This window comes from Falco cherrug, chromosome 1 (assembly GCF_023634085.1).
Source record: "Falco cherrug isolate bFalChe1 chromosome 1, bFalChe1.pri, whole genome shotgun sequence".
In the NCBI taxonomy this organism is placed as follows: domain Eukaryota; kingdom Metazoa; phylum Chordata; class Aves; order Falconiformes; family Falconidae; genus Falco; species Falco cherrug.
In genome coordinates this window covers 109,454,246-109,478,300 of record NC_073697.1, presented here as the reverse complement: position 1 = coordinate 109,478,300, position 24,055 = coordinate 109,454,246, and the positions used below count along the sequence as shown (strand labels likewise).

General features: G+C 35.2%; 3 protein-coding genes across 4 annotated transcripts in view; 2 read left to right on the top strand and 1 right to left on the bottom strand.

The window, feature by feature from the left end:
- LHFPL7 (LHFPL tetraspan subfamily member 7) overlaps positions 1-6,737 on the top strand; it is a 63,954-nt gene extending 57,217 nt beyond the window's left edge. The window contains exon 3 of the mRNA XM_055718733.1: positions 4,412-6,737. Coding sequence (XP_055574708.1) covers positions 4,412-4,638 — 227 coding nt within the window. The 3' untranslated portion in view covers positions 4,639-6,737. The remainder of the gene's footprint in view (positions 1-4,411) is intronic.
- A 1,984-nt stretch (positions 6,738-8,721) lies between these two features.
- On the bottom strand, positions 8,722-13,775 carry SPATA22 (spermatogenesis associated 22). The gene is given in 8 exon segments (XM_055700658.1): positions 8,722-8,913; positions 9,264-9,361; positions 10,230-10,359; positions 10,695-11,044; positions 12,094-12,194; positions 12,330-12,384; positions 13,103-13,231; positions 13,733-13,775. Coding segments are annotated over 8 exon segments (1,098 nt in total).
- Positions 13,776-17,586: 3,811 nt separating this feature from the next.
- The window catches only part of ASPA (aspartoacylase), an 8,440-nt gene continuing 1,971 nt past the window's right edge, over positions 17,587-24,055 (top strand). Inside the window, exons 1-5 of one of the 2 annotated variants that reach the window (XM_027806455.2) lie at positions 17,587-18,004; positions 20,448-20,640; positions 21,835-21,928; positions 22,719-22,826; positions 23,758-23,867. In XM_027806455.2, the coding sequence (XP_027662256.1) occupies positions 17,766-18,004; positions 20,448-20,640; positions 21,835-21,928; positions 22,719-22,826; positions 23,758-23,867 (744 nt within the window). In that variant the 5' untranslated portion in view covers positions 17,587-17,765. Of the gene's footprint in view, positions 18,005-20,444; positions 20,641-21,834; positions 21,929-22,718; positions 22,827-23,757; positions 23,868-24,055 lie in introns of both variants that reach the window. The other variant, XM_027806453.2, reaches the window with a different exon arrangement.

Here is a 24,055-nt window from a genome sequence, read left to right as displayed (position 1 = left end):
AGTAGAAGTGTCATTGATTCAGTATTATCACCAACAATTTATGACTTTTGCCACAAAATGCCCTATCTTCCCTAAAAAAAAAAATGTCCTTCTTTCTAATAATACCTCATTCTTGTTAATTAAATTTTAAAATCAACAAAATCAGGAATATAGCTTTTTTAAAACCCAATAGGTACACCGTATTTTTTAAGCCTTGGGCCCACACAGGGAGCAGAAGCACAGCGCAGAGGTCCTGCCTTAGCAAACCCTTCAGAGGAGAAACTGCCATTTACCATCCGGCTGTAGGACACCAGTGACATAAAGAGGATGGGAGAGGGTGAGACTGTAACTGTCTGGGAGAGCAGAAGATTAGAAAATAGAAATAAAAAGTAACTTACAGTTGAACCGATGTATGCGGACTTGACTTCAGACCACCTTGCAGTCAGCAGTGGCTGTGACTTACTGGTGAAAACTCAGGTGATGGGGACCTAGCAATAACAAACACCATGTGTCAGATTATAAAACAAACAAAAAAAGCATGTTTTTAAAAAGACCCAGTGGCTGATGGGAGATGAATCAAATGACCAGTCAAGCCATGTTAAAAAAAGACCTCCGACTATCCGTTCTACCAGCAAGTCCCCTCCACACTCCATACGCTTCACACTGTAGAACAGACCCAAATACGTTGTCTAGCCGTCTCGTGTTCTTGTGTGACAGCAGATTACGCTACACATAACAGTAAGATGCACTCACTACTGTTCTGACATGCTTTAAAGTGATGTTTGTTGTTGGAAAACGATGCAGAGGCATAAGTGCTATATATATAAGAGGAGCCTAAATGGAGCCCCACTGTTTCTTTGTGTGCTCTCCCAGCTAACAGTGTTGCTGATAGACAGCACTACTAAGCAGTCATTAGCACCATGTCTGAAAGCTTGGCTTCTGCTGATAATAACAGGCTATTCAATATTTTGAGGCTCTGTAAGAAAGAGGGCACTTAAATGAGAATAATGAGGTCATTCTATGACATGCCTGAGGATATGAAACCATGGGTAACTTTTTAGCCCGTTTGATATCTGAACACACTACATTCAACTGTGACAGATTATTTCTAGCCTTCAAAAAACAAAGCTTCTTCCATTAAATCACACCATACAACATCAGCACCAAGTGGTAATCAAAATAGTGGTGTCACTGTAAAGCACAGCCTTCAAAACAATTCTGTGTAGGCCCAATCAAAAAGAAAACGGGCAAATATATACGGGCAAATATGTGAAGTAGAGCAAAGGGCTGAGATAGTGTCAGAAAGCCAGGAAATTTTAACAGTTAGCAAGTTTAAAATAATTTTTCTGATAAAAAGATTGCTTCCAATTCTGCATAATGTTTTCTTTCACCAAATGAGATGCATGAACTATTTTGGCTTTGAAAAGATGAACAAACTGAAATTTTAATTTTAGACCTGCTTCTTGCTTAGAGCAGTTGCTGTTTCTCTTAAAACTGGCTCACTTGCCTTTACAAATGGGCCTAACATTTTACAGAACATTTTGCACCACGGGCTATTCCAAGATTCTCCATGCAGTTGAGCAGTCTGGGTTTTGACTGGTGCTATCCTCTGTAGCCACTTTGCATCACCGTTTCTTAGATAGCATGTTGTTCTGCTTCCTACCTGTATTAGCCTGCAAGTGCATGCTACAACCTACATAGGTCTGCGGATTAACACAGTGTAGTTTGTTGATCAGCTTAGCAGTTTAACGCTCTCCAAGTTTACAATAGCAGTAGGGAAAATCTCCCATTTTTCTAGTTGTTCTCCTAGGTTGCTTCCTACGTTCCATGGAAGTTTCAAGGCCAGGCTGGATCAGGCTTTGAGCAACCTGGTCTAGTGGAAGGTGTCCCTGCCCATGGCAGGGAGGCTGGAACTAGGTGATCTTCAAGGTCCCTTCCAACTCAAACCATTCTTTTCGTTTTTTTGGGAAAGCTCAGTGACCTTTGCTAGACAAGATGTTTGTGTGTGTGTCTAGATTAGCTTAATTTTTATTGTATTTTTTGTATTGTTTTTAGTGGTGTCAAATGTGTGTAGTTAAGGGAGATATGCATAATACAACTTACTTCTTTGTCTTTAGCTTCTGCATGTTTGTTTAATGTTAGAGCTGAAATGCACAAGCACAGCTGCTGTAAGCTCCCTCCTGCCCTGGGCACCCATAGCAGGTGCAGCCGGGTGAGTCGTATCAGGCAGTGTGAGAGGTGCTCGGGATGTGGCCTGTGCTGAGGAGGACCTTCCCTTAACTGGCTCCTGCAGCATCACCTTCACACACCTTCAGCCTGGAAAGAGGGATAGGCCACAGTGTCCTTCCTTGGGAACCACTGAAAACTCACACATAAAGGCCTAAAGGGAAGGAGAGTGGTTTTTGGGAGCGAGGGCGGGTTAAAACCTTGCTCTCAGAGTGCTCCGCTTACTGGCCAGCAGTTTCTCTTTGTACCCATACATAAGTTACCCCAGAGGGAAACAGACTAACAAGTTTGCTTCTGTTCCAGTTTTTCTCTTTTTAATTTCCATTTTCTTGCTCTTACTGTTTTGTTTTGGTTTGTTTGTTTTTTTCACAAGGGATTAACTCAGTGGTTCCATTTAGGCAAGAAGCAAAGGTTTAATTCAAATTATTCAGGGACTTTACAGGCTGAGTATGTTAAACTTCTTCACTTCATCTAGCCCTCAAGCTTATTAAAGTTGTTGGGTTTTTATTAAAAAGATTAATGAGTGATTGCCCTTTTTTAGTGGATACTTTTAAAATTAAGCCTCTCTCTCCAATATTATAATGGAAATAATATGCACATGCCCTACCTGAAAGGCAATTACAAATACAAAGAATAGCACGTAGTGTTTGTTTTATAATCCTAATGTTTCATTAGATGTTTGCTGGTTATGAATTATCTATCAGCTCAAACATAACTGTTAATTCCGATTACCACTATTCTTGAATCGCTAACAATCCAGCCTGAATTTGAACAAAACACTGTCTTGGAAAAACAGGAAAGTAGGAAAAGGGATTGCTTCGTGGTATCTTTTTGGTACATAAAATAAAGCCTTTTAAAACAGACTATAGATTTTAAATACAGTGGTAATTTATCAGTAGAAAGGATAGAAAAGAAAAAAAAGGGTTTCTCAGTGTCCTGTCAAACAAGAGTATATGCGCAATGGCTGGGACGGCATAACCCTTCGCACCAGCCTAGCTTAGCCCCTCTTGACTTCCAAGGTGGGCAGAAACAGGCTCTGAGAACCGTACCTGGAGTATTTTAATGCATCTTTATCATAGTCATGATTTATACTTTTGGCCATCTTATTTTCAGAGTTGGAAAAGTGGTTCTGATGTTTATTAATTGCATAAGCCATGATATTTAAATATAACATAGTCATTAAAGACTGTAAAATCTGTGAAGTGCTATTAAAAGCTAACAGATAATACAGACAGTGTAATTGCAGCAGGCAAGTCTGGCTTTCCAACATCAAGAGGTGGCTGAAGCTTTGCTTGTAGTGTAGACAAATTTCTTCATTATGCACAGGATTAATCTTCTAGTGTATTTGGGTAGGAGTAAAAGTTGACTCACTGGGAGAGATTTCCTGCTACTTTAACTCTATGCCTTTACCTAGCGAACCTTTAGATTTCTACAGCATGTTCTGTTATATTTATTGTGTGTTTTTAGAGTTTAAGCTGTCAAAGTTAGATAATATAGGAACTTTTGGTCTTAGTATTTTTGGTCTCAACCATAGGTCAACATTTTTTCTAATACTTGAATTTACAGAGAGAATGAAGAAAAAAAAATACTGAAAGATTCCAATGCTAAAACTGAAATAAGAAGACAGATTGTATTGTTTTTGATCTCTCAACCTTTGGGTCAAATGCAGGATTTTTTAAACAATTTAAGTTTGTAATAATAAGAATAATGAGAAAGTGCTCCCATTATCAGAACTTAATCAGCGCAATCTGAAAACTACATTTAAACTCTATCATTGAAAGTTTTTATTTGGCGGAACAAAGCGATTGTCTCAAGTACAAAAATGCTATTGAGAAGAAAATCAAGCTGGTTTGGAATCTGCAAACCTATGAATTCTTTTCTTCTGGATTCCATTATATCTGAATCATCTTGCTTTTTAAATGGCTCCATTAATTTGGATTACAACGTTTCTGAAGTTACATAATGGGCAAGACTTCTCAAGAAAAAAATCTCAAAGCCAAGTTGCTACCCTGTTATGACACTGCTGTCCATAAGAGGTAATTATGAAAAGGAAGATGATCTGCCAATCATAAGGGTTTTTTTTAAGCTATGACTTTTCCCATTGATTTTAATATAACATATTTGCCTTTCTAAAAGAATTTTTGTTTTTTCTTAAGTAATTAAGTGTTTGATAATAATTGACGTGGTTTTTTTCTCTCCTTTCTAGTGTTCATAATGGCTTCTGGGCTTTTGGTTTACCCTTTTGGTTTCAACTCTGCTACTGTGAAGAGGTTCTGTGAGAATTCAGACATCTACTATGCAGGAGACTGCCAGATTGGATGGGGGTATATGCTGGCAATTGTTGGGGTCATGTTGTCTGTCTTTTTACCATTCTTTGCAAAATATGCACCAAAAGAGCACATATCTCCAACTCCAATACCTACAATTTTATAGTATTTTATTACTGTTTAAGAACAGAACATTCCTGTCTACAGGCAATGGGCAGAAATTATAGCACTTCCATTTAGCTGTATGGCTGAAGAGAAAAAAGGAGATGGGGAAGAGAAGGTCAGATTCACTAAGACCAAAAGTGCATTGATAGTCTTCCGTAAGTACGAGCAGCAAACACTCTGGAATTGAAATAAGATTAATCAGCAGCCTTTATACTGCTCTAAACATATAGTGGCATAATGCCTTAGACAAAAAAAAATAAAATAAAATCTGGTTATCCTCAAAACATCTGTCTACCTCCCAGTTTCTTTTGTGTCTCAAAATCGTAAGTCTTTTAAAAGCTTCAATTCACTTTTTATATATTATTAAATGTCAAAACTTTTATGAACCCAATAATTTTAAAATCAATGATATTTTGTTACAATTATTTTGATTAGTGAGAAAAGCACCTACTAGTAGCCACAGCCTAAAATTAAACTTGATCTCTAAAAAGAGTTGTATACAAAAAAAAATAATTGCTTTTTAATCTCTATATATTAGTAGTGCCTGCATATCATAAGTTGTTGGTACACTTTTTAATGCCAATCTAATAGTCAAGATTTAGAGTCATCTTCATGAAGACTTGCATAAAGTTTAGATTACTTTTTTTAGAAAGAGATATCTAACTACTTCCAAAAGCTTCATGATGATTTAATGGTTTAACAACAGGGGGAAAATGTTAAGAATTTGTTTCCAGTATTTCTTAAATTATAATTTTAGGTGGGCTTTTACAAAATTATTTGAACTATTAAACTTGTAGATTTTGGTGTTTGTTGTTTGTTTCTTAAGGCTGAAAAGAGAAAACTCTGTTTACAAAAACATATGTGCCCGATGACCCTTATATGTAGTGATAATACAAGCTAGAATGAACTAGATTCTAATATTTCCATTACTATTAAAAGCCCATTATTGTAAAAAAAAATAGTGAAATGCTACTGAACACTACTAATAAGAATTTGATGCTGTGTCAGAACTAGCAAATTGCCATATTTCATGAGTTTGTATGTGAATTTTGTGAAGTTTGATTTCCACAATAGCACTGAATTCATTACTATCAGCATTGAAATAAGTGCACTTGATTGCCTTAAGCAAAAGAAACATTGGGTTCTAATCTCACCCCACTGTTATGTTTTTCATTTAAAATAAAAATTGATTTCTAATTCTATTCTCATCTTTTATTTTCTATTATTTATTAAAAAAGAAAGTATCACATAGATTATATTTAATTCAAAGCTATACTTTTTAGTTTTGTATTTTGGCAAAAACCAAGTGATCAAATTTATTATTCTTCACTTAGCTGAGTCCAACTGATTCCTGAATTATTATTTTAATTGAAAGCGTACATGAAGGGACAGACAGAGACACATTGAGGAAGTATAAGAAAATGCAAACAGAACAATTGCTGTGTTATTTTAATACCTGAAAAAGACTTCTGTAGTCTTGTTTACATTCCTCACCCTTCTAAACTTCAGTGGAACATTGCATTGTTTTCCAAAGTAATTGTCTGTTGTTGCATTTTCATGCACTCTAAAGCAAATTCTGCACGTAAACTAGGAAGTTCCATTACTAATCTTTGAAAAATACAATTTCAGTGTAGAATTAAATGCACTGAGAGAGAGAGCACATGCTATGCGTTTTTGCTTACAGTGACTAAGGAATTAAATCTTCCAAATATTTAAGAAATTAGGTTGAAGGAATGCCTCTAAAGTAAGAAGAATAAATTTCAGTCACTTCTGTATAGTAATGTACTTTTCAGTAACGTCTTAGGCTTTTTTTTTTTTAATGAATAGCTGAAATTGATGATTTTCATCTAAGAGTCAGAAAAGTGAGGAATAACAAACAACATGTAAAAAGAAAATAATCACCACGAAGTAGAAAGACAGAGATGCAGGCTTTTCTTTCCTAACCAACCTGTGCCTTTACACTAGAACCATTATACAAGACAGGATCAATATGGTTAAAAAAACACAAAACAACCAACAACTGAAAAATGTTGAGTAATGTGTATAAACTGTATTACGTAGGGTTTCTTCTGTTTTGTGTAATGTTTACGACTGTTCACTTAATGTTTCGCTAGAAAAAGTGATTTGTTAGTGTAAAGTAGAAAACTTTTTCTTTTTTGCAAAGATCTAAACACTTACTGACAGTAAAATTATTTTAGATTTTTATTAACAGCCATAACATACCTAGTAGACACAAATAACCTATTTCTGTCATTACTTATTAATGTAACTTTCACATGTGCAGAACTGGAACCATCACTCAGTCCACTGAAATCAGTAGGCCTACAACATTTGTGTGATGTTGATGACACGCACAGATGCTGGTCTGGTCCCATAGTTCAAGCTTCCTTTGTAGTTTTAAATTACTGTTACAGTGGAGCCCCACAATTTACAGCACTGCTGTAGCAAATCCTTTACTTCTTAAAACTCAACCTCTTCTGTTGTGAACATCGACAAGCTCCACAGACTGTAATATTCTGCACCTTTTATGAGTTAAGCTAATGCTTCCATTTGGAACTTTCTTTAATATTTTATAATACATAAAGGAAATCAAATATATGTATATGACCTCTACAACTGGATAGATGAAACTCTCCTTGAAACATCCACGCTCAGAACCAGCTTAGCACAGAAGGTAGAGATGATAATGCAAGTGATTCTTACACCAGTAAAGCACATACTTTAGATCTTCAACTGGAACATTAAGGGGCATGTTGCTAACAATACATGTGCTAACACTGACAGATCACTTTTTAAAATAAAGACTGTCTGCGCGTTGAACTGTGTAGAAGCGTTTTCCTGTTATAAGTCGAATGATTTACTGGACCAGGTTCAAGTTTTATCCTAAATATATAATTTTTTAAGTGTAACTAAAAGCTGTATTTTCCATTAATGTGTTTCTGCATTGACTAGCTGGCTCCTTTTTAGAATATTAACTGTTTTCTGTATTTGACTTGTTGGATACAATATTTCAATTATTTTAAATGTGAAATTTCCAATTGCCAACACTGTATAATAAAATTAAAAAAAAAATTGCACCGTTCACTATTTTCTTGACAACTCTTTTGTTTTACAATTCCCAACAGAGCTGGTACAAAGCTTTTGATGTAGGGGAACTAGCTAAGAGGAAAAGGAAATAGAGACAGCAGGAATAATCTATGAAAGTTACTGTTTGAAGGCAAAAACACATAAACATGTAAATGGTCCATCCCTCATGAAAGATGTTTCTATGGCAAAGGCAAGGAAGTTCTGTGTTCAAATAACTATTTCTCTCCAACTTCCTCTGTGTCCTGGAGCAATCCTCCTACAGCTTCAGGGCCTGTTGCTATTTTATACAGGTGTTATACTGATTATTTATTTTTTAAAAAACACGGATCAGATAACATATCAATAGGAACCATATGAATACCTAATACATACAGCTGCATCCTGTGAAATCTTTCTGTAGTATCTATTATAATCATTTCTAGAAAAGCTTTTACACATGTTCTTGTAATGCAGCAAAGGGAACCTGTTAACTGGAACTGAAGTGGAATAAAGACTACCCTCTTACTTTCTATCAAAGAGCAGTTTTAATGCAATATGCAGAGCCAAAGAGAACTTTGCTGATATTTGTTAGTTCCTAAACTTTGTCCAAATACTCCTCAAAAGTATATAGTCAACGTTTTGAAATAGGTATTGAAGGAATTTCTAAAAATTGAAGATAATGAAAAGCAATGGCAACCTGAACTAGTATAAATAATCTTTTTCTAAAACACTTCCAATACTGAAAAACTTAAACATTTTAATTCAGAATTTCTCCAGTAAAATCTAATCTACTATGAAACAAAACCCTGTCATTGCATATTTCAGTGGGAAATATAAGCTATGAAAAGTAATAGTGGAAGCAAAACATTTTTACTAACATTTGTTGGATAGCACAGCATAGTGATATTTCCAATTATTGAATCAGATTTTCAGCATTAGTTTTGGTAAATGCTTTAGGATGTCCAGCCTTTACGGGTAATGATGAGTGAAAATCACTTTTGGACAACCATTTAGACTTTTAAATTTCATTCATTGTTTTTACATATGCTGTCATCTCAACATCTGCAATTTTAACAAATTCTTGGAAAGCATTTTGTTCTTGAATAGTTGCTGGTCTTACAGAGACGCACTTGAAAATGTTCCTTTTTGCATCATAGTTTCCCATGCACCTGTGCACTCGACCTCTAATTAGTCTTGGAAGCTCCCGGTCCTTCATCAAAAGCATAACAAACAAACAAAATAATTGTATCACCTAACATAAAAGCTCTCAAAACGTCTGCTTTCTAAAGACTACTACATCAAATGCAGAAGGAATTTACATCAGCTTTTTTGCTGTTATCAACTACTTAGAAGCTGAACTTAAAGTCCCAACTTTTTTGCTGAAACAGAAGTCTGAGGATGCCTAAATAGTGAGGATTACTGCTCTAGACCACTTTGAGAACAACATGGTATAAGCATTCAGCTTTCCTTGCACACAGCAACTTTCTGTTTTATCAGAACAGCATATTATTAGCTTCATAAAAGAGATTCTAGTGTTAGGTACAGACATAGAATACTTACAATTTCATAAAATACACAAGGCAGACTCTCCTTTCCATCTCTCAAAAGAAAATTCTTTGCCCCATACGCTCCAGGTGTGACTGCAGAATCAAGTGTGCCTATACAATTTAGCAAAAATAAATCATGATGTAAACGTCAGAGCAGTACTAAGTATGATACACAAAGATACCATAACAACATTTACTACACAAAAGCACTACAATATATAGCATCAGCATCAGCTTTCTGTGAGAACTTGTGCTGACAGCACTGGAAGTTCCAATACAAATTATAGGCTTTACAGTCTTTGAACAGCACAATTATATGTGATGTCTCTCTAAACTGACTGACCAAATGCGGTTTTCATAATTGTCACTGTAATCTGGTTATTCCCTTGTTAAGCAGAGCACAACACAATTCTCTTTAGGTTTTATTGATCTTCATATGCAAATCAACTTTAAATATTTGCAACCTTGTCAAAATAATAGTTTTCTGAGATACCATCATATTGTGTATTCCTTATTCACCTTGATTTAAAGTTTAGTCATTTCAGTCTTTTGTCATGTTCATTTCTCAGATGTGAATTAAAACACAAAGTGAAACACACTAAAAGTCATCTATGTTTAGAAGTACTCCAGACTTCAATTTATTCCTAGATTAATTGTATTAAAAATTACTGTAAAACTGTACCTCTCTACAGAAGGTTCCTATTAAATAGGAAAATTTATTGTAACACATTCTAAAAAGAAGGAAAGAAAAGATGATAAAAAGAGCTTAAATGTTGGAGGATGACTGTATTATTAATTTTTTACCCATTTTAGTCACCTTTGATAGCTGAATGGATCTCCCAGCAGGAAAATAAGATGCTGCTTATGCCAGTATTTTGTGGTTTTAAGTATTTCACAGCTATTGTTCCTACAGTTAATAAGATTTTCTCTTGGCTGTTGTCCTACCATTATCAGTTAGAACACAATCTACCATGCTTACCTAAAACTTCAAATAATAGTGCAGCTTTATAAGCATATTGACTCCAGTGCCTCATACTTTCAATGACTGCAGATATGATTCGCAAAGAATTATTTTTTTCTTTAATTTTTAGTTGAGATGATGAAAATTCCTTTCAGAGGAATATGAAAATGCAAGTTAGAGATAAACACACAATTTTAAAAGGCACACAGACATTTCTATATTATGTTAAATATCCAATATTTACACTAGTGTACATTCAGACTATACAAACAACTCCCTGCCAATTTATATGATCATGCTGGGTTATTATACATATAATAACTGTAGGTTATTATAATATAAAAATCTCAATTCTAAATTTTCAGAAACTTAAGGGTTTACTAAGGCAGCTAGGAATAATGAAAGCCTCATCTTTCCTCAATTTTCTTTTTCTTTACTATTTTCTTCATTGTATCTTCCTATTAACTCTCTCCATAAGCTTACCTGGCTTTTGTCTTCTGGAACACAACCAAATTGGTTTTCATTCATTTTATTTTGCTGAATATTGTGGCTAAATTTATATCCCAGACTATGATCCTGCAGACTTCTTGAAACGATGTTAGGTTTCACTGGCCCCTGTCCTTTAGATATATATGTCTGGCTAGTTTCTGTTGGTTTAATAAGCTGGGATGAATTACGGTTATGAGGGTTTTTTTGCTGCTGGGCAGTTTTCAAATTATTTGAAAGATTCTCAAACTTCTGAATAATTCCACTATCAGATCTTGCATTTGTTGTGTTATTTGGAGGAGTATATCCATTTCTGTTCCAAACTTTAGTACTGGGAGTCTTCTCTGCTGCCCTGTAGTACAATATAATAGTTCAGTATCACAATATCTAATCTGAATACTTAGATACGTAAATTATATAAAGGCAACCTATTGTTTTAGTTTTAAAAACATCTGTTAAATATTCAGACTCAAAGCACTTGAGTATATACACTTAAATTTATCCACATACAGGGCCATGATCACACCTGTGTTTAAACCTAGCTGAATTCAATAGGTCTTAAAAGCTTGCTCAAGTATTGTCCTGCCCTGTATCAGGGATCTTTCCTGACCTAAGATTCACATTTTTTCCATAACTCTAAAATTAAATAAGCAAAGTTTCTTCTGAGAATGATATTTCTAAATTCTTCTACCACCATCACTGAAAAAATCATTTTACCACAAACTTTAGTGCTGACCTTATTATTTCTAACACTTTATAAAAGGCAGCTCAGAAATGCCTTCCACCTCAGTTTCATTTTGCCCTTGAAGGCACTTGTTTAAAACATTCACTCTTTTTGCCATTGGAAAGGAATAGGAGGAAGGGAAGAGATAAAAAAGACAATTACAACATTGCTGGAAGTGTCTCTGCCAGCTCTAGGCATCTGAATCTGGAAGCTTTTCCTTAGTTTATATAAGCACAGTGTTCACAATTATATTCAGTTTTGATTAAATATTTTGATATAAAATTGCCCTAATGTACACTGATAGAAACTTAAATTTGAGACTATTGATAAATATGGTTTGAAAGGCGACAAAACTTCAAATAAAGGAGAATCTCAAAAAATTGCATCTAAGACAGCAAAATTGAATCAACTTTTATGGTAAGACTGAATTTCAGGCTTGATAATAAGGCTAGCTATTAGGGCTAATTAATAGGACTCATTAGGTAGACTGGAAAAGTACTTCATTTCAGTGCGTTTTGGCTCATAAGCACAATGTAATTATTTAGGACTATGGTGATGATCTGAGAATTAAAAGTTCTCTCTGAATATACAAGAATATGGAAAAATGTAAAATATACTTTCACATGAGAATAATTTTGGTTAAGGTAGGATAATAAAAATTAAAGACTCCACCAACCTAGAGGCATACAAGTTTTTTCCCAGCATTTGCTAAATTAGACTTTGATGCATTTGGTGGTTTCATAACAGAAGAAGCCACCTGATGTTCTGTTTGACTTTCAAAGATAAGTTTAAAGTATCAGTGACGCAGTAGCAGCTTTATTGTAAGACTGACATACGGATCATAGTTTGTGGAACAATTAGCACCCAAATAAAAATCAATAAGCAACAAATAATCTCCTTTTACATACCCATTGCTTGCCTCTTTCTGTAGTTCAACCACTTCTGGAGTCATCATTCCCCAGCCTAATTCCCAAAAGACAAAGAATTGAATATGGACACAGACTAAAAAGATTTAAAGGTAATAGGTCTACTTAGGGCTCCTACACTTTATCTGCTTAAGATTCCACAATGTCTCACACAGGAAGGAGGAGGAAGGGAGAAGGAGGAAAAAAAAAAAAAAAAAAAAAGGAATGATATGATCCTTTGATATCCGTAACTTCTAACAAGTAAGTTGCTTCTCTAGACCATGGTTAAGTTAGACTGATTAGCACAGAGACTTCTACTTTATTATAATTAAAACATAATGAAAGTACTAAAGGCAGAGACTTCTGCATCACTCTTTCCAAGCACAATTTGTAGAACAGCAGTTCTCTTCTGAATTACAAGAAAGATATCTCATAAATGTTTCTTCTTGCAACACAGGACTTGAATGTTGATTGAAATCAACTGAAAACAAAAGGTCAGAATTCAAGAGACTCTATTTAAATGCCAGTGCTACTTCATTCTCTAACATACAAAGAGTCAAACTCCCTCTAGACACAAAGTATAAAAAGCTCAATTGTATAGAAGAGAAAGAAATTTCCTGGAGGACATTTTTTACATAATGAACTTTTCAGAAACAAACATAAAGGATGCATATTGTTCTTGATAAAGACAATGTCTAATTTAATTAAATACAATCATACAGTTAAGGTTTACTTGGATTTAGATCCGATAAAAAAATAAAATATATCTTATTTACCGAAGGATGTGGGGGAAAAGTCATAAGTACGAGTCCCAGAACTGGTACCAAACTCATTTTTAAGTGGACTTGAAGTGAGGGGCTGTCTATTTCTTTTTTTTTGATTGAACAGAGGTACAGGCAGACAACCTAAAATTAAGATTCAAATAATACTACTATACCAATAACAAAAGGATACACAATCTACACTTAAGTAAGATTACTTAACCATTATTTTGTGTCACCCATAGGAATTGCATTTCATAAACACATAACACATCAGCCATTGCCTCACAGAATTTATATTCTTCCCAGCCCTCCGTCCTGCACAAAATCCTGTGAATTAAACATTTCCCTTAGTGACCAGACCCCTGACTCCATTCAAAAATCTTGCCCTGTGCTGCAATAAAACTGAAACCCATGCAAGACCACTCAGGAAATGGGGATCTAGGACTGAATACTGTATATCCTGTACTAATACTGCATGCGTCTGTGAGCACGAGTATATATATATATATATATATATATATGTATGTATGTACGTATGTATCTCTATGTATATATATCTATGTGTATATATATATATATATATATTTAAATATATAAGCATAATGCAGTATGAATGGTAACACACAAAAGAATGGATGGTACCTGCTGTGCTGCGACCTGAAGTGTCAGCTAGACTCCTTTTCATTCTCTTGCGGTATCTTAATAGGCAACAATGTATTGATTACTCCAAATTCGCTGTATGGAAGTTAGATAAACAAACTAAGTAAATTGATTCATGTTGCAAACGCATCCAAATTTTATGTGATTTTATGGCAGTTTCTCTTAACTCTCTGTGTACTCAGTGATATGCATTACTTCAGACACAAGCTTGAAAGATGCGAGCACTTGTACTGAATTTAGAAGTTTCACAGGTATGCAAGTGACAAGAAATTGCTCTTTGCAGATTAAGGGCCCAAATGATTGTATTTCTGAAGCAAAAGTTGTATTCTCTACTTTTTTTGAATGCTGTAAAAATACTGAATTCAATTCCAAATTTAAAAGTATATACATTCAAATACAAGGAATATTCTTTAATTCCTGAAAACAGAATACTAATAGAAAATGTATCCTTATACATTGCTGCAAAGTGTGATGGCAAGGTACATGGCTCTGAGTAAAAAACTGGTTTGTGAAAAATAGTGTCACACTTCAAAACCCAAAATTCTGTACTTTATGATGCAGACCTAAAACTTTTAGCCAATTTCCTCATATATATAATATTTCACAAGTAAAAAGAAAACATTATCAGCTAAATAGTGTGAACAGAAAAAATACATTTTACCATATTAGGTACAGGTCACATACCATATCTGTTTTCTGATTTATCTGCTCCTATAGTAAATGCCTATGTATTACTGCACACATTGAGAATACTAGACTGTTGTGTAGCATTAGTTGCTATTCTAACAAAGTTAGTTACTGGTGCATATTGCCTTTAGTGGCATATGAATAACACTGCATATTTGTGTGTATAAATAATATAAGACAGTAAACTCTACATTTATTTTGATCTGGCAGTTAACTATACACCGCTATTAAAGATATTGATAAGAATGAAGCACAAGGATCTACCGCAGCTAGACTAATAGGTCGATTTATTTCTGTGAGATACATCAATTACATGTGTGACAGCGTTAGAGCAGCTTCTACTTCATTGCTGTTGCACAATTTAAACTGTATTGCTAGCACTATGAAGCCCAATGGCCACCAGCAAGCAACATACTTGTTAAACATAACCCCATAAACTTGATGTGGCAGCTTTGGTGTTACATAGGATCTTAGACTGTATTGTTTTGCTTTCTGTCCTCCCTTGAAGATAAACAACCAAAATCCTAAGCGAAAGCTATAGAGAAAAAGTAAGCTAAGGATGGAGAACAGGAGATACCAAGGTAAGCCTCGGCGGCACTTCACGCAGCAGCAGTACCAGTCACCGCCTGAAGGCGCCTGAAACCCTTGCCGGTGCCTGAAGGACGGGCTGAGGTGAAGCCCGCCAAAAATAACGGCCCGAAGCGCCACGCTCGCGCGCCAAGTCAGTCAGAAAAGGGCGGGAAGCGGCTACGGCCTCATTCCCCTCCCCGTCCCCTGGGCAGCGCTGAGGGGAGCCGGGCTCGGTGGTCCCGGACGCGACCCTAGGCAGTGAGGAGGGTGGCTCGGAGGGTGGCTGGCAGGAGCAATTACACCTGTGCACTGTAGGATTTAATTCTTTATCTCCCTACCCGTGGAACTGATGCACATGGTGGCACTTAAGAGAACCCGGGGAAGGAGCTGAATATCCACAAATGTGTGAACACAAACACGGATATAAGTAAAACTCAGCATTTGTCACGTTTTTTCTTTCCCGCCACTGTTCTGGGTTTTTACATGTGGCTGTTTTCAACCATCTAACTTCTTGCTGGTTCCTGTGTAAAATCCTAGAGCTCAGCAGGACTGGAGCCTGTCATTTTTTTGTAACCCTTCTTCTTCAGCCCTGGAAGGCTTTGGCGAGCCATGTTACACTTTTTATATCTACCTTTGCAACGTTGATACCTAGACTTCATTCCCTTCACGTTTTATTATTGCATGTTTTTCAGTCAGCAGCACCCATTCTAAGCTTTCAGGTGCAATACCAGGTACCTGCATGTAGTATATAAACAACTTGAATTCTTAATAAACTACATAATTTTTCAAAGTGTAAGTATTGGCAAAGCACAGGAGTAATGGATTGGTCCTGGTGTTTAATTCAGAAGAGTGAGAACTTTTGAAGCATCTGCATTTATGCCACAAATTCTTGTAATGTCCTGGGAGACCAGGAGTTAAAAGCTGTTTGGAAGTTAAAGTGCTCTAAGGGTATAAAAGAAGCCTCCATGGCTTTACTTCCTAAACTCATGTTTGGAAATGCACTGTATCTGTCCTAAGAAAGCTCTTAGGAGACAAACCTCTTGCATGTTAAATGAGGTAAGTGCACAGACAATTCTGCATTCCGTTCAGCGTTTTGCAAGGAATTATAACCATTACAGTACCACCAGCAATAAAATATAAACTATACGTACTAGCACTGCATGTTTGCATTTTGCTGTTTACTCTTCAAACCGCTGTGGTGTTTAAATTCAGCAAACCAAGACTCGAGAGTGTGAGTCATTTTTTTCAGGCAGTGTCTAAATAGCCGTTTTGGCACCACAGCTAAAGAGACCGGGGTCAAAGGACAGTACAGACTGTCCAGTGCTGTAAAATACAACTTTACTGCTTTGTTTAATAAATTACTTACTATGATTAAACATCTGAGAGCTTCTAAGTACAGAAGGAATACAGTTCAGGATTCAAGTAAACGGTCTCTCTGTATTAACTTGCTGTAAGGTTCAGCAAATCTGTATGCATAAACTGAAACATAGAGAGCAACTTTTGTAGGAAATATATTCCTGGCAGAACTTGTCTAGTTAAGTCCTGTGTTTAGCTTTCTTTTCGTAGACTTACAGTCTATCAGCCTGGGTTATAAAGCCTCTCCCACAGGCACGAGCCAAAGCCAAATACTTTCTCAGTCACTGGAGTATAATCTTCATAAAAAGAAATTGTTCAATAAACATTCTTTATTCCCTTGCAATGTAACATTTTTTATATTTATTTTGTGTGTTGGATACTAATGCTTCTGTCATTTACAGCAGAAAAACTTATTTTCTGTTATTAAGACCTTTTCTGAATGTTTTGATCCTCATGGTGGAAGTCACGGCTGCTCTTTGGGTTAAGTTTCAGAAGCCTATCTGAATGTAATGGAAATGGAAGAAGTCAAGTTGTGGACCAAGAGTTTTTTTGGGGAGAACACAACTATTGTCCCCTTGTGCTCTACATCTGTTCCCTTTTTAATAAGAGATTGCAGAAGTTAGAAGGGTCGGCACTGGCAAAGTTGTTTCAATGTGTTAGAGATCTGTGTTAGCAGATCCCCAGACAGAGCAAGGAGTGCTATATAAGTCAGTTGTGGATAAATTGCACTTTTAATTTCAGCTAGTGTTCCTTCTAATCACTGTTATTCAGATACTAGAAACAAAAAACGTCATATAAGCAACAACATGCTTTGAGGAACTCAGCTGTTGTTTTTTTAGAGGAAAATACTTGATGTTTCAGCATTATGTGTTGATCTAGAGCCAAGATATGACTCTTATTTTACTGGTTTTGTTCACTTTAAATCTTTCTGCCCCTATATACTGTAATGTTTATGTAACTTCAAACATATTCGAGTATACTTGTTACACCTAGTTTGCAGTGCAAAGATCTCAGAGATATTTAAGTACAGTATTAAAGTTTACAATAAAAAAGTCTATTCATGCTGTCATTAGTACAAGATTTACCTATGTATTGTATATTAATAGAGATTGCCTGTAGAAGTTAACTTTTGAACTGTGTAACAGTACTTGGAGATGTTACTAAATATGGTAAATGAAGGGGAGGGCTCCTCGAGAGGGAGGAGTGCCAGGTTAGCAACTCCCCAGCTCACAACAGGAGTGGAAAACTGTTAGAGAAATGTTAATTCACTTTCATTCACATCTGACCTAAACAGGCATCAAGAATTTCCTATTAAAAAGAAACATTTTTTTTCAGGACAAAAGTTTTACTTTAGAATTATTTTCTGTTTTGCTTTCAGCAATTCTTAGAGCTGCTGAAAAGCATGACTTCCTCTTCTGTTGTTGATACACCTCCGGTAAGACGGGTTGCTATCTTCGGGGGAACTCATGGCAATGAGTTATCAGGGGTATTTTTGGTCAAGCACTGGCAAGAGAACGGAGCTGAGATTCAAAGAACAGGAATGGAAGTGAAACCATTTCTTACCAACCCAAGAGCTGTGAAGAAGTGTACTAGATACATTGACTGTGATCTGAACCGTGTTTTTGACCCTGATAATCTGGGGTAAGAATAGCTGTGCTTTCTGCTGTTTTACTTCTCTGTTTTCTTTAAATTGTAAGGAGCTTCCTTTCCAGATTAAAATGTTAACACAAGTTCCACTACTGTTTTAACTGTGTAGTCACATAACTGAAATTACTGACCTTTAACCCAAAAAGAAAAAATCGCATGAGTGTTAACAGATTCATTTTAGAACTACTGCTACTCGAATGAGTCTCAAACCAACAGATAATCTTAAACACAACTTTTTGAATTAGTATTAGATTAGCTGTATTTGTGTAAACTAAAGTATTTCTGTTTTGACTTGCAAAGTCATTATTTCTCACGTGCCTTCTTGTGCAATTCGGCTTTGGAGCTCTTCTGAATACAATTATACTTGCAGGAAGATAGCAGATAAAAACAATTTAAAGGTAGACATCTGATTATCCAAAAGAATGGTATACAAATCAGGGAAGTGTATGTAATTTCAGTTATATATAGTAAAAGATGAAAAGGTGAAATTAGCGCAGTTGGAAATAATGTATTCTATAGCAAAATTATAGCCAGAGAGTCTCAGTAATGTAACTAATTCATTATTTTAGAAGAAATACAGTCTCTAATTACTGTAAAATAGTAACTGATTTTACATTTTTAATGGGATTTTATGTTTCTCTGCTTTTGAGCCATTTATTCCAGAGGTGTACTTTGCTATATAACCATTCTTACACTTGGTATAGTTGTATGCTAAAAAGGTAATTGTTTCAGAAAGGTCTTAATGGTAAAGGTGAATATTACTGAAAGAAATATGTACCATGTATTTTGTAAGTGTGGTTATTCTTACCCTGCATGTCTTTTCATCTTAGAATTTTGTTGTTATTATATATGATTAGCAGACTTCATAATACGTAACTCTTGAGGCCATTCTTTTAATTGCCTACTTAGGACAAATGGGGGGGGGGCAGGGGGGGAAGCGGTCCTGTTTGTTTTCAGCTGCTTTGTATATAGAACACTTGAAAAAATAGCAGATTAAGACACCTGCAGGTTGTCTTCATTTTTAAACTAATATTGCTCAGTGAATCCTATTAATTTGCCCAGTTCTATTACAACACTACTGGCTGGTTGGAATACCTTCACCTGATCCCTTTAAGTACAGGCCCTTCAAGATCACAAATTGTTTTACAAAATAACAAAACGGAGTGAAATCCTGATACTCCTGAAAGTCATGATGGAAGTCTCATTGGCTCTGATAGGAAGTATTAATTTAACAGTCTTATGTGGAAAAAAACCTTGCATTTCAAAGACAGAACCAAAGAATACATGGGTAGATTATGCGATATACAGAATCATAAAAATAGAAAAAGGAGCTTGGGGGCCTCACATATAAATTCTAATCCACCTCATGATCCACTAGTAGATCAACTGCATGTAAACACTCCTAACAGATCATATCTTGCCATTTCTAATACTCCAGCAGTGTTGATCCCATAATTTTCCTCAGCAACCTTTTCCAATGCATAAATACCCATGCAGTTAGTAAGGTGTTTTGTTAGCATTTAACAAAACTTTCTTCATGCAACTTAATACCAGTGTTTCTACAAAATTAAAATATTACAAAGTTTGAGCTGTATCGAGAAAGAAAACTTAATTTGGCCCAAAAGATATTTGGCATGTCTGTATTGTACTTGGGTAGTATCCCAAGCCTATCATCAAAACCAGATTTGCTGTCTGCGCAGAAAAGTCCGAGCCTAGAGCAGCTTTGTTCACTGTTAATATGTAAGATGGATGTCCTTGTGTCATACATCAGTTTCCTACAGAGCCCTTATATAGACAGGAAACCTGTCTCAGACCTTTCCTTAGGCTAAGACCAATTTTTTGAAGTGTAGTACAGACATAGTCACCTGAGATAACAAGTAGTAAAACTTTGAAGGAATAGATTTGAGATAACAAAATCTTCTATGAGCTTTGAGTGTCAGGAGGTCTCAAAACAACAGTCTGTAAAAGTCTGATCAGAATATGAGAAGACAGGACACAGAGGAAGTTACAAAGGACCTTGTGAGTGATGTCCAAGGTAAATGGGCATGGACCAATATCCAAATACTGTCGTCAGGAGGTGGTGGGTCCAATCTTGGAAGTGGTTTAAGTTGTTAGATTTTGAGTTAGTTTTATGTATAGGGGGGAAAATTTTAGGATGTAAATAAATAGAAGTAGCCTCCAGCTAAAATCAGATCAAAACATGCTTGCTACCCTTTGGCTCAAGACACGTAATAGTAAGACTTGTTTAACAATCATACTTGTTTTTTCAAGCACAAATTCATCAAGTTTTAACAGTTTGGTAATTAAATAGGTGATTTCAACTTTAGTCAATTATGGAATTAAAGAAAAAAGAAAAAAGAAAAGGGTATACGTATTTTGTTGACTGTAAAGCCATGGAATGAGCTTACTAATTTCTTTGTACTGATATTAACAGCAGGAGAGTGATGGAAGATATTCCATATGAAGTGAGAAGGGCTCAGGAAATCAATCATATATTTGGTCCAAAAGGTAGTGATGATGCGTATGACCTTATTTTTGACCTTCACAACACCACTTCTAACATGGGTGGTACCCTTATTCTTGAAAACTCCAGGGATGACTTTACAATTCAAATGTTTCATTATATCAAGGTAAAACTAATTTAAATGAACTATTAAAATAGATTATTAGTTGTAATGTTTTATTACTATATATAGTTTTGTAGTTTCTTTAAATATACTATTTTTTATTCTGCAAACCTGTTTAAAATATTTAATCACTCATAGGATGTTTTTTTTAATCAGAGATAATTAATAATTTCATTATAATATCCGGTAACTCAGATTTGAACTCATAATCTTCATGTATTAAAATGAGCGTTAGTAAGACTGATGGTCAAAGAGGAATGCTTAGAATAACATCTATGAAAACTAATGTCATTTAATCTGCTTTCATAGTGATCTGTCAGGAGTTTGGATAAATTTGGGTCACACATGCTAAATAGTGAAACATTAATTCTATGAAATAAAGACAAGTAAAAAATAATGGAGCTAGATAATCACAAACGTTTCCTTCAATACTATTTATAGGAACAATGATAGATCTTTAGAAGCTGTGTGATTCTGCTTTTCCTGAACCTGCTAAGTATTGGTAGAAAGGTTGGCAAAAGTGCTGGCTTAAGCATAATCGGTTGAAGTATTTGTGACCTAGACAATGACTGATGAAATTAAGCTTAAGCCAATGGTGTGAAATTTAAAAATTTTTTCCCCTTAGAAACAAGGTTTATTTTAACATTTCATTTTTCTTATTACATGTATCCTATTTCAATGTTATAACATATCTGATGATATAGAAAACTTATAAATAACATATGAAGAGAAAGGGTAGGCAGTTATCAGGAAAGAGGCCTGGAAAAGGTTTCTACGTAAAAAAAAAAAAAAAAAAGAGTTAAAATAAGGCTTAATTCACAACCTAAATTCCCCATAAAAGAATCTAAGTCTGACATAAAAAATATTTGCAATTTGCTTTACAGTATTTTGATTCTAAGTTTTGGAACACTGATGAGTAGATTTTTCCTCCTGTTAGCAATTTAAGACTAGAACTGTGTTCAGTTATAGTAGGAAACAGCAAAGTTCAGTGAAGTATGCCTGGCATGAGTTAATGGAAAGGAGACCAACAAATACAGCTTTGTCCGTTTTCTAAAGATGTCCTACTTCTTTGAGGGCCATGAAATAAAGGCAACATATTGAAGACAATGTGTAAATCACTTCTGCATCAGTAATCTTTTGTGGCACAACATTTTAAAACATTTGCATAACAAAGAAATTTTTAAACAATCTCCACAGAACGCTTTGGCTCCAGAACACTGCCCTGTTTTGCTGATTGAACATCCTAGCTTGAAATATGCAACAACTCGATCTGTAGCAAAACATCCTGTTGGTAAATATGAAAAATAAAGACTATTTTAACCCACTGTACATCATTTTAAAATAAGCCTGTTTCCAGATCTGTTCATTTCATTGTGTTATACAGAGTACTGTGATCACCAGTAGCTATTTGTTTGACAATGTCTTTACCGAATCAAATGTACGTGACGATCTCCTTCTGAAGAGTTCTGATTTATACTTGGCTTACAAAATACACAGAAGCCAGCTGGAAATTCTTAAACTCAGTTAACCCACTGTTTGCATAAAATATTTATAATAGATAAGGATAAGGAGGAAGTAACAGCTTCAGGAAAGAACTGCTTGCTTCCTCTAAATAAGCCTTGGCTGAAATGCTGGTAGTTAGCCAAGAAGAGGAAAAGAGATGAAGTGATAAAGGAAGGGGGAAACTATGTTCTGCATGGAAGTTGTTAACTTTTTCATTTATGGAATCAAAACCTTAACAAGAGGGGGGAAAAAATATTAGTTTGCTTTTTATATTAAACAGATAGTTCTTTAAAATGCAGCGTAGAAAAATAGGATGAAGAAAAGAATAAGAGAAACTGATGTATGTAGTGTCCTTTCTCTTACCCTAGTAGCATGCTCACAAACATACCTATGGTTCTTTAAACTGATCCTGACTGGTGAGCTAAGTTTTCTGCTTGTCTTAAAAATCACATAACTCTGTACTTTACAACACCTCTTAAGCATAAACCACAGACCCAATCAGACATCTATTTTTGCTGTGTAATCTAAGCATGTAACATATTATGGCTATATTAATAATCTCCCTCATCTGCAAACAGGTGTGGAGGTGGGTCCCCAGCCGCAAGGTGTTGTTAGAGCTGATACTTTGGACAAAATGAGGAAGATTGTCAAACACGGCCTTGATTTTGTGCAACTTTTAAATGAAGGTAGAGTAAGTAGTAAGAGAATATAGCCGCCTGTGTCATATCAGTGGACTATTTCAGGAAAATACTGTTTGAAAAAATAGATCGGGCTACAACATTCTACAGTTACACAGGTAAAAGGGGAGGGGGGAAGGATTGTTCTCTAGACCTACTTAAGTGTGGCGTCAGAACGTCAGCATTCATGTATAGCTGCTTTGGGTAGCTTTAAGGATATTTCCTCTTCCTGAAGATTCAATAAGTATACCGATTCTAATCTTACAGTTGCTTTAAGAATCTGAAATACTAGCTAACAATATTTGCATAGTAGTATGTACATACCGAATACATATAAATTAATACTAAGAAATGTTCAATTTATATGCCTTCTGTGCATTGTTAACTAAAATTAAAGTTAATAAATTTTGTAAGATTTTGTTATACCTGTGTACTATCTAAAATACCTACTGACAAAAACAGGTGTTTAAAATGCTTTTAGAGTACATTTTGTCAGTGGGCTTTTTCTGGAAGTAGAAGGAAAAGAATGTAGTTGTGCATGTGACTCTCCATTATTGTGCTAGAATTGTAAAGATTAAATACCACTGATACATTTCTGTATTGTGCAGCACTATCAAACACAGGCCTTTCATTGATTTCTTCATTTACAAAATTTGTCTTTTTAAGTATACAGTGAGAAGCCACATTTCAGGAGCTAATTTAGATCTAGGCTCCACATGCTACAAGATGTGACTGGACCATCTTTCTGTGTCTGGGCTTTGATGGGAAAAATATCTGGACCTAGACATTTTTATGATATATAAGCTAATCACTAGTGTGTAAACCTTGACGAGGTACAACCTAATGATTTAAGCCATTCTAAAGAGAATAAATAATGCATTGGGTTTTTTTTAACAGGCAGTTGTTCATTTTGACATTAAATTACATTTATTCTTTCTAGGAAAGGAATTTCCACCATGTACAATTGAGGTTTTTAAAATAATAGAGAAAGTAGATTATCCCAGGAATAAAAATGATGAAGTTATTGCCATTATTCACCCTAAGCTGCAGGTAAATTGTAAAGTAGTTTTAATTTGTGACATTTTATAAGTATTCCTGTGTCAATTCTGCTATATTGTAGTATGTTTTAATAGTAAATATTTAAAATTAGAATATTGCCAATGGGTTTATTGAATAATTTAGACCTTTCCTACGGTAAAGTTCTATCACTAAGGTCATACCGTATTTCAGTAACAGAT